Below are 9879 nucleotides of genomic sequence, written 5' to 3' on the forward strand. Positions count from 1 at the left end.
CACTGGCCGGACGGACAGGCACTGGCCAGGCGGACGGTCACTGCCGGACGGACAGGCACTGGCCAGGCGGACGGTCACTGCCGGACGGACAGGCACTGGCCAGGCGGACGGTCACTGCCGGACGGACAGGCACTGGCCAGGCGGACGGTCACTGGCTGGACGGACAGGCACTGGCCAGGCGGACGGTCACTGGCCGGACGGACAGGCACTGGCCAGGCGGACGGTCACTGGCCGGACGGACAGGCACTGGCCAGGCGGACGGTCACTGGCCGGACGGACAGGCACTGGCCAGGCGGACGGTCACTGGCCGGACGGACAGGCACTGGCCAGGCGGACGGTCACTGGCCGGACGGACAGGCACTGGCCAGGCGGACGGTCACTGGCCGGACGCGGAGCGGGTGGCTGCAGCATGGAGGGAGACCGGACACCGGCCTCGCTGGCGGCTCTGCCGGACAGCCCCCCGCGCCTCCAGGACCGGGTTAGGGAAAGGGGGCTCAGAGACGTGATTCCACGCAAACAAAATCCCCTCACCCTCCCGGGGAGTCTCAGAAATTCTTTTCCTGGCGATGTCATAAGGACACCACCCCCTCATTCCGCCGGGAGAGGGATGCTCCACCCGTCCACGGACAACAATGGAACGCTCGGGAGCCAGGCGGGCCATGGCTGTCCAGCACTGCAGATGTGCTAACGGTCGGTCACTCAACAATTCTTATGGGCATTTTACAACAATAAAAGGGGGGAATACACTGTTTTTACAGAAATCTTGAATGCTCCAGGTCGAATTTGTCGTGTTCTGCATACTTCCTGCTCTATCCAATTGCTCTGCAAATGTGAACACCCTTGACCTCCTCGCCATGGTGAGGCAGCCTGGGACAGGCTCCCGCCTGTGCCCGGACCAGCGTGGCACGTGGTCAGTAATCACATCGAGCTGCACACTCAGTGCCATAGCGGGTCGGAACCCCTGTTCTTATCAGACCTCCTAACAGGAAGGGTTTCATTCACAGAGGACCACTGGAAGCATCCCATCGGTAAAGCCCCCAGGCAAACCCTCTTTCTAGACTGCAGCTGTCATTAAAGACCCAACACTCTCCCTGAGGGACAAAACCAGAAGCAAAGAAGCTTCTCTAACAAAAGTTCCAATAACCCTTTACCCACACCCTCAGGCCTCTTGGGGATTGGGGGCTTTATCTACCATTCGCCACTGCCCACCTCAATCTACGACTGCTCCATCCCCTGCTTCACTGTCGGGTGCCCTGAGGCTGGGCTGGAGATCTCAGTCCACTTCCGAAACCTCGTAGGGCCCCACCCACAGTAGACCTGTGGGCCAAAGGGAAGGCAATTCTCCTGTCAGCTTCCCTGTCAACATTATTTATTTCTAAGCACGTGCAGACATTCAGCCTGAGCTAGGGAGAGGGGAGAGGGAGGGAGAGAGGAGATGAGGGGTAGGATTTGGAAACCACAGCGCCCCACCAGTTCTCTGTATTGGGAAAGAGAGCACGGTACCAGGTGCAGGGGGAGGCCCACAGGAGGAGGACCACAGAGAGACCTGGGCTGCGGGCCCAGGGACCTCCCCGAGGCATTTCAGGTGATCAGTCAGTCACAAAGAACAGATTTTAACTCTGACAAAGGGTCTGGTGACACAGTAGGAAATGTCAATGAATTTTGTCAAGTATGTGGGAGAAGAAGAAAAACCCGTCAGACCAGTTACAAGTCTCCAGACAGCCACCATCCCATAAGGAGGATTTAACTCTCTCCCACCTTCTGCCAAAGGAAGGCCCGGGCCAGGTTAGTCCTCTAAGCCAAACGTTAGCTATACAGCTAAACCCCGTCCAAGAAGCTGGGCCCCGCTAGAACTGGAAGTCTGGGTGCTCGCTACTGACGATCTGGACAGTCCTGTCTCCATTAGTCCCCGTGGCCAACTGGTCTACCATTCTCCAGCGCACCCTTGAGTTTCCGGACCTGGCTTTCTGCCTGCCTGGCTTATAGCCTCACAGCTGCTTCTCTGCCGGTCCCGCACTCAACAAGGACATGAGGTCCTGGTAACATCCTGGCTCGGCACCTGTCAGTATCATGGAAACAGCCCATCCTGAGCACAGCCCTGGGAGAACCTGCGTGACTTTCTCATCGTACCTACAGGAAAGCGTCTGCCGTTCAGCGCACATACTGGTCCAGGCCTCTCTTCACAACACGAGGCGGCCTCGTTACTCCAGTGCAGTGGTCGGCAAACCGCGGCTCAGATCCACATGCGGCTCTTTGGCCCCTTGAGTGTGGCTCTTCCACAAAATACCACGTGCGGGCGCGCACGTACTGTGCGATTGAAACTTCGTGGCCCATGCGCAGAAGTCGGTTTTCGGCCTGGGAGAGTCTATTTTGAAGAAGTGGCATTGGAACACTCAAGGGGCCAAAGAGCTGCATGTGGCTCAAGAGCCGCGGTTTGCCGACCATTGCTCCAGTGCATGAAGAAGAACCTCTGCTTTTGTCCCACCACCTGAATCACTTCCGCACATGCCACTGGCGTCTTATGCATCATCAGTCCTGGGGAGGCGAAGGAGGGGTGGGAGGCTCAGAAACACTCTCACTAGCACTTCCTTCCCGCTATCAAAATCCCATCATCTCCAAAACGGAAAGTCACTTTAAAAATTCCAATCATCTTAATGACAAAAACTACAATGGCCAGGGAGTATTTTCAGGACAGTGCTTTTAATTCTGACCTAGATTCTTAAAAAGATCTGTAACAACACAAAAAGGGATAAATAGAAATTTAAAAAGCTCACGTGGCCCATCATGCCACACGATCTACTGTCCTTTTAAAACGTACTGTTACCGTCCAGCAGCCACGCGCACATGCAGGCCTGCAGAGGCTCGCCCACGGAGGAGGTTAACGATCAGTATTCTGCACGGCGTCCAGAGGACAGATTGTGACTCCGAAGGTATCGGGACCACCGGCCGGAGCCGCGCTCGGAGGGAGGAGGGGGCGTGCCTGGTCTGTGACATCTGCTGGCTCGTGTGCTCCTGCCTTCTCACTCCGCAGCTAAATCAAGAGCTCCTGGGGGGCAAGGATGGCTCCCACAGCCCGCAGCCCCGCGGGACCAGAGAGGGGCAGGCGGCCTCGTCGGCCTGATGCTGTGATCTCCCACTTCCTCCGAAAACGGCCTCCCCCTCGATAAGGCGCACGACCAAGAACAGGGGTCCCCGTGTTTTTCTGTAAAGGGCCAGGCAGCCTCGGCTGCAACCACCCACCGCCCTCCTCATGGCCACAAGCCCCCCTCAACCACCCACCGCCCTCCTCATGGCCACAAGCCCTCCTCAGCAGCCACGCAGCCCTCCTCAACCACCCACCGCCCTCCTCATGGCCACACAGCCCTCCTCAGCCACCCAACGCCCTCCTCAGCAGCCACGCAGCCCTCCTCAACCACCCACCGCCCTCCTCATGGCCACACAGCCCTCCTCAACCACCCAACACCCTCCTCATGGCCACACAGCCCTCCTCAACCACCCACCGCCCTCCTCAACCACCCACCGCCCTCCTCATGGCCACACAGCCCTCCTCAACCACCCACCGCCCTCCTCATGGCCACACAGCCCTCCTCAGCCACCCACCGCCCTCCTCATGGCCACACAGCCCTCCTCAGCCACCCAACGCCCTCCTCAGCAGCCACGCAGCCCTCCTCAACCACCCACCGCCCTCCTCATGGCCATGCAGCCCTCCTCAACCACCCACCGCCCTCCTCATGGCCAAGCAGCCCTCCTCAACCACCCACCGCCCTCCTCATGGCACTGCAGCAGCCACGGGCCATGCTTAAATGAACAAACAAACCCCTGAAACATTATGTTCGTTATTGAGGGACGCCACTGAAACGTTATGTTCGTTTCCTATCGTGTTCACCTCTCACAAAACATCATCCTTTTGATTTCCCCCCCAAAACGTTTAAAAATATAAATAGCATTCATAGCTCTCAGGCATACAAAACCTGCCAGCAGGCTGGATTCGGACCAAGCATGGCAGTTTGCTGACCTTTGATCAAGGGTACCAGCTAAGCCCAGGGCCAACCGATTACCCAGCAAGCTCTGCTGGAGGATTAATTACTCTTCCAGCCTCAGTGTCTCTCATAAAAACGGGAGTAACATCCTCGCAGGCTGCGGTGAGGATTCCGTGAGTTCCTGGCACAGAGGGGAAGCTCAGTGATATCAGCAACCAATGGTCAGGGCGTCTCCACGACAGGTGCTGGGCAGCAATAAATGCCATCCCGCATTTCAGGGACCTTAGCCTGGAGGGGAAGGCAGCCAGAGTGCTGGCAGGGCAAATTCTAGGGGACTGCCCACCCGAGGTTCTTTGTTCTTTCTCTCTGGTGAGGAGCTCGGACTCTGTGCCCGGATATCCAGGTTTCAGGTTCGAATCCCATCTCTGTCCTCACCAGGGATGTGACCCCGAGCACGTGGCCTCATTTCTCAGGGCCCTGGTGGCCTCGCCAGTGACAGGAATTGCTGACGGGACTGAATGCAGTGTCATGAGCAAAGCACTTACAACAGCGCCCTGCACAAAATTAGCATTTGCTGCCAAGGAGATCCTAAGGCAGAAGGAATAAAAAGTTTCAACATGACGCTAAAACTTGTGACTAAAAGCAAACCCTTCAAGACAGGCATGCATTTAAATACTGAACGTGCAGCCCTGGCCTGGGTTCTCGGCGGTGAGAGTGTCCGCTCACACACCGAAGGGTCCCAGGTTCGATTCCTAGTCCCTCCCTCCCACTCCTTCCCTCTCTCCACACGAAAAATCAATGGAAAAAGAAGCCTTGGGTGAGGATTAACAAAAAATTAAAAAAAAAAAAAATGTTTACTGTCTGATGGAAACAGCGCCCCCCACCTTCAGAGGCTCTGAAACACGGGTGGAAATGCGAGAGGCCAGTCCCCTGTGCCTCTGGCTTCTGCCCTGCATGTCTGCATGTGGCACTGCCAGCCATCTTCCTGGCACCCAGCATGCCCCAGCCTGACCCACCGCTCTGACTGGCGGCACCAGCTGGGGTGGCCTCGGGGGGAATGCCAGGGAGTTGGGGAGCAGCTGGCCAGGCCCGCCCCGCGTGGGGCGTGCGGAGCTCTGGAGCTGAGCTGCCCGGTGAGCGGAGGGGGCAGGGAGGCCCTCCTCTGCTGCCCCCAGACAGAAGCCAGATCACAGCCAGACCTGCAGCTTCACTCCCTCAGCGGTCTGTCTGCTGAGGGAGTGGGGGACCAGTGGCCCTGAGGAGAAGCTTCCAGAACCTCATAGGGGTACTGGGCTAAGTGCAGCTCCTGCCCGACTCGTTGAACCCCTAACCAGGACCCTCACAAGCGGGTCCTGTCATTATCCCCATTTTTCAGATGAAACGGGGCTTGATCCCGGTCCCGACCAGCTCGGGGCTGACGGACTCCGAGGCGGTTCTGCTGGACCCCACACTCTGTGGCCGCTTCGGACAGCCCAGCGAGGCCCGTCGGGGCGGGTGACACCGGCTCTGGGACCCCGAAGAGGAGGGTGGGCGTCACTCACGCTTCCCCCGCGGAGACAGACAGCACGGCTGCGGCTCTCCCGGCACTCTCAATCCCGCCCCGAGTTTGCCACCGGAGGCCCCCCGCGCCCAGCACACAGCCAGCTGTTCCCGATCCGGCTCCTCCCGCACACGCTGGGCGCCTGGTGTGTGGCCTCTCGGCACCTTCACCCCATCCACAGGCAGGGCGAGGAGGAGGAGGAGGAGGAGGAGGAGGAGCGCCCACCCCAGGGGCCTTTTCTCTCACCCCCCGGCCTCCCCCTCCGTCCTGCCGGGCACACTCCTGTCTCGGGCGGTGGAGAGGGTCCCTCGGAGGGTGGTAAGCGGGGCCCGGGGTCAGCCCGGCGCCGCCTCGGCACGCCCCGCCCCAGAGCTCCGGGCCGGCCGGCGGGAAGGGCCGGCTCCCGCCGGGGAAGGCGGGAGAGGGTCCGGGGACGAGGTGAGCTGTCCGTCCTCACAGGCCTGTGTCCGGCTCCCGAGCCCGGGGCGGCTCCTGAGGGCGCTGACTCAGAAGCCCCACAACATGCTGCTGTGACTTCTGAAGCCACCGCGGCGTTTAAGAAGCCGGAGACACACTCCGTGGTCACAGCAGCTGACGGGTGGCAGTGCCCAGGGCACGTCCGTGAAGGAGCGGGGAGACACACAGGGTCCAGCCCACACGGACTGTTACCCAGCCTCAAACAGGAAGACCTGGGTGAGCCCCGAGGACACCAGGCTCAGGGAACAGCAGTCACAGGGACAGACACTGCAGGCGTCAACTCCAGGACGCTCCTAAAGGAGCTAGGTCCGTGGTCGGCAAACCGCGGCTCGGGAGCCACATGCAGTTCTTTGGCCCCTGGAGTGTGGCTCTTCCACAAAACACCACGGCCTGGGCGAGTCTATTTTGAAGAAGTGGCGTTAGAAGAAGTTTAAGTTTAAAAAATGTAGCTCTCAAAGGAAATTTCAATCGTCGTCCTGCGGATATTTGGCTCTGTGGATGAATGGGTTTGCCGACCACGGAGGTAGATCCACAGACACAGGAAGCAGGTGGTGGGAGCCAGGGGCTGGGGAGGGGAAGGCAGGCTAGTGTTTGCGGGGGACAGGACTCCAGTTTGGGAAGATGAGCCGGGTCTGTGGCTGGATCATGAAGAAGGATGCACAACAGTGTGGACGTACTGAATGCCACTGAGCTGTGCACCTAGAATGGTTAAAGTTGTAAACTTTATGTTGTGTGTATTTTACTACAATAAGAAAGTTGTGTTTTAGCTGTTTGTTTTGTTTTGTTTTGTTTTTTAAAAAGCCAGAGCTGAATAATACTCAACAGACAGGGGCACCAGTTGGAAGAACCATCACTTGTGGGCGTCTGTGCCAGGACAGGGCCAGGCTACACCCGGGACCCCACCACCGGTTCCGACCAGGGCCAGCTGCCCGGGCCCAGGTGCCAGGAGCACAGGGGCTCGCCGGGTCATTCACAGCAATGCAACCCCCAGGGCTGGAAAACAAGCTTTGTTCTCAAGAGCAAGAGCTAAAAAAATGAAATTAAAAATAAAAAAATAGCCTGCTGAAAATATCAGGGGCATTCACTGATAGTACGGTCCTAGATATTTTGACTAAAATGGAGACAAAAATAAGCCCACAGAAGCATGCCTTAAATTATATCCCAAGACATATGAGCCCTGAGCCTTTCAAACAAGCTCCTAAATTTGGAGAACTCAGCCTGGGATAACAGCTCACTGTTCCCCCTGCTTCCCGCCCATCTAGCAGCGGCTCTCGCGAGTCTGAACAAAGCAGTCACACAAACACAGACGTGCTTTCTTGTGCCTGAGTTGGTGCAAAACCCGCTGTGCTTTATTAGCTGTGCGGCCTCAGGCACGTTAGGTTACCTCCCTGGTCTCCAAATCAAGGATAACAGAGCTCCCCTTGCAGCTGTGGCTTAGCTTCTCTCTGTCCCTGACCTACCAACAGTCTCAAGGTTTTTCCACAACGTAACAACCATCACCCCTTCCTCCAACCGCAAACTTCAGATTCTCTTCCCTTCGCTGCCCCCCCTCTCGGGAGAGGTGTGGTGGCCCCCACTCTCCCGCGTCTCACAGATGTTCCTCCCTCCCCACATCTGTGCGGCGAAGGCTCTTCCTCTGGGGCTCCGATGGAGTCCTCACTGAGAACCCACAGACTCCGCTCAGGACTCACCTGTAGGGCTCACGGTCGCTTTGGGCTCACTTTAGAAGACCCTCCTTTTACCCTCGCTTTATCTTTTATGATGCAACCCAAAGGCCTTGCACTCACTCTCTCCCACCTCCATCCCATGCTCACGAATTCTTCCCAGGGAGTTTCGCAACGCAGTGAGGGGCAGAGGAGACAAGACTAGTGAACAAGCAACTTGTGTGTGCATGTGGGGCTTCCCCGCCCTGGACAGCAGTACATGGCAAAGCCACAGGGATCAGAACAGTTACAGCCCTGGTGCAAGGACAGACAGGTGTGTTTACGAATACCTAGAATCAGACCCCATATCAACGATGAAGGGGACATTTCTGCAATGAACAGCATTAAGACACACACCCCCAACTTGTTATTTTGGGGAAAATGGACATCCTTTCAAATCATACACACAAATAGATCCCAAAGGTCTAGGGTGATTTTTTTAAATGATGATAATGGAAATAGAAAATTTGGGGGGAAAACATTTGTTTTATGGATAGAAAGAAACGTTTTAAGCATAAAGTAACCTAAGAGGCATAGGCAAATCCAGCTCTGAACTCAACAAACCTGTAAGTTTCTCTGTCAACTGACATCTAGAGCATTTGAACAAAATGCCTGAAAACACAACTGGTAAGGGTTAATAGCCTGCATCTATGCAAACTGCACACAGGTGAACATTTCAAAAGCCACAAAGGTCCTAACGGATAGATGGACAAAAGACATGAACAGGAAGAGAAACCCCAAAGGACAAACACGTTTTAAAAGGTTCAACCCTGATAACAATCAAAGAAATGCAAATAGGACAGCTCCTCCCTCCAGTGAATTATGAAAGATTCTCTCAAACAACACTCGGCGAGGCCAAGGTGTCCCTCGGCGCCAGCGCTGAGAGGCGCTCCCGCTGGTACAACATTTCCAGAAAGCAATTTGGCAATCGGGATCCGGAACCTTTGACCCAGAAATGCCACTTCTGGAAAAGCAAGGCTTAAAGAAACAAATTCCCCATAAAGCTTTGTTCACGGGACAACTGGAAAGACTCCTCACCCGAGGATATTTTCCCACTGATTTTTAGAGAGAGTGGAAGGGGGAGGCACAGACACAGAGAGAGAATTATCCAGCGTACATGCCCTTGACTGGAACTGAACCCGGGACCCTTCAGTCCACGGGCAGACGCTCCATCCACTGAGCAAAACGGGCGAGGGCTGCAAATAAAGTCATTCACCCAGAGCCACGTACATTCGCTGACGTCCAGCCTCAGAGCCCACAGCGTTCTGTGTCTGAGCCTCTGCAGAAAAGGCCTGCTCCTCCCAGGCTAGGGGTGCCCCGGCTCCGCTAACACACGGCCCAGCCCCGCGCGCCCCGGCATACCTTTCTGGCAGTGGCTGTGCGTCCAGCACCGCTCCACAAAGTGCCCGTTGATGACCGTGGCAGGGCAGCTGGTCTTGCCCTTGGCCGTGCCCGGGCAGACGTCGCCGCACTCCTCGTTGTTGTCCTTGTTCAGCACGATGTAGTTGTCCTCCACCGAGTCCAGGATGCGCGACCAGTCGATGGTGGACAGGTAGCAGAGCTCGTTGTTCTTCTCGATGCGCACGGCCCCCCGTGTGATGTTCATGAGGCTGTGCAGGCCCAGCTCCCGCAGGTGCACCATCTCGAAGATGACCAGGGCGTAGTTGAAGAAGAGCCGGGAGCCCCGGATGACCGTGAGGTTGGGGAACAGGTCCTTGAGGCTCTCCAGCCCGTAGACCCGGAACAGCAGCAGGTAGTCGGTGATCATGACGAGCTTGGGGAAACTGAGGTCTCGGAAGTCCTCGGGCCTCGTCTTGAACATGAGCAGGATCTGCAGGTGTCCCTCGATGACGGAGCAGTTGGCCAGCTCGTGCAGCCGCGTCAGGTTGTTGCGGATGTCCATGCTGGGGCACACTGGGGAGACATGCAGAGGGGACAGTGAGCGAGCGCGCAGCGGCGGGCGGAGGAATCAGCGGCGTGACCTCACGCATCGAGGGGAAACAACGAGCAACATAAACGGATGGACAAACAGACCCGGAGACAGGGAAGCCTCAGAGGGAAGGTAGGGGAGGGTGGGGGGAAGGGGAGAGATCAACCAAAGGACTTGTGTGCATGCCTATGGGCCTAACCGGTGGTCACGGACAACAGGGAGTGGGGGCACACGTGGGGAGGGGTTTGG

The 9879-nt window shown here is 57.1% G+C and overlaps 1 protein-coding gene across 4 annotated transcripts in view; it reads right to left on the reverse strand.

Moving 5' to 3' along the window:
• INSR (insulin receptor) overlaps window positions 1–9879 on the reverse strand; it is a 122545-nt gene that overhangs the window by 96652 nt on the left and 16014 nt on the right. For all 4 annotated transcript variants that reach the window (XM_045585968.1, XM_045585967.1, XM_036450074.2 and 1 more), the window contains exon 2: window positions 9063–9614. In XM_045585968.1, coding sequence (XP_045441924.1) covers window positions 9063–9614 — 552 coding nt within the window. The remainder of the gene's footprint in view (window positions 1–9062; window positions 9615–9879) is intronic.

This window comes from Pipistrellus kuhlii, unplaced genomic scaffold (assembly GCF_014108245.1).
Source record: "Pipistrellus kuhlii isolate mPipKuh1 unplaced genomic scaffold, mPipKuh1.p scaffold_m20_p_21, whole genome shotgun sequence".
NCBI classification, from domain to species: domain Eukaryota; kingdom Metazoa; phylum Chordata; class Mammalia; order Chiroptera; family Vespertilionidae; genus Pipistrellus; species Pipistrellus kuhlii.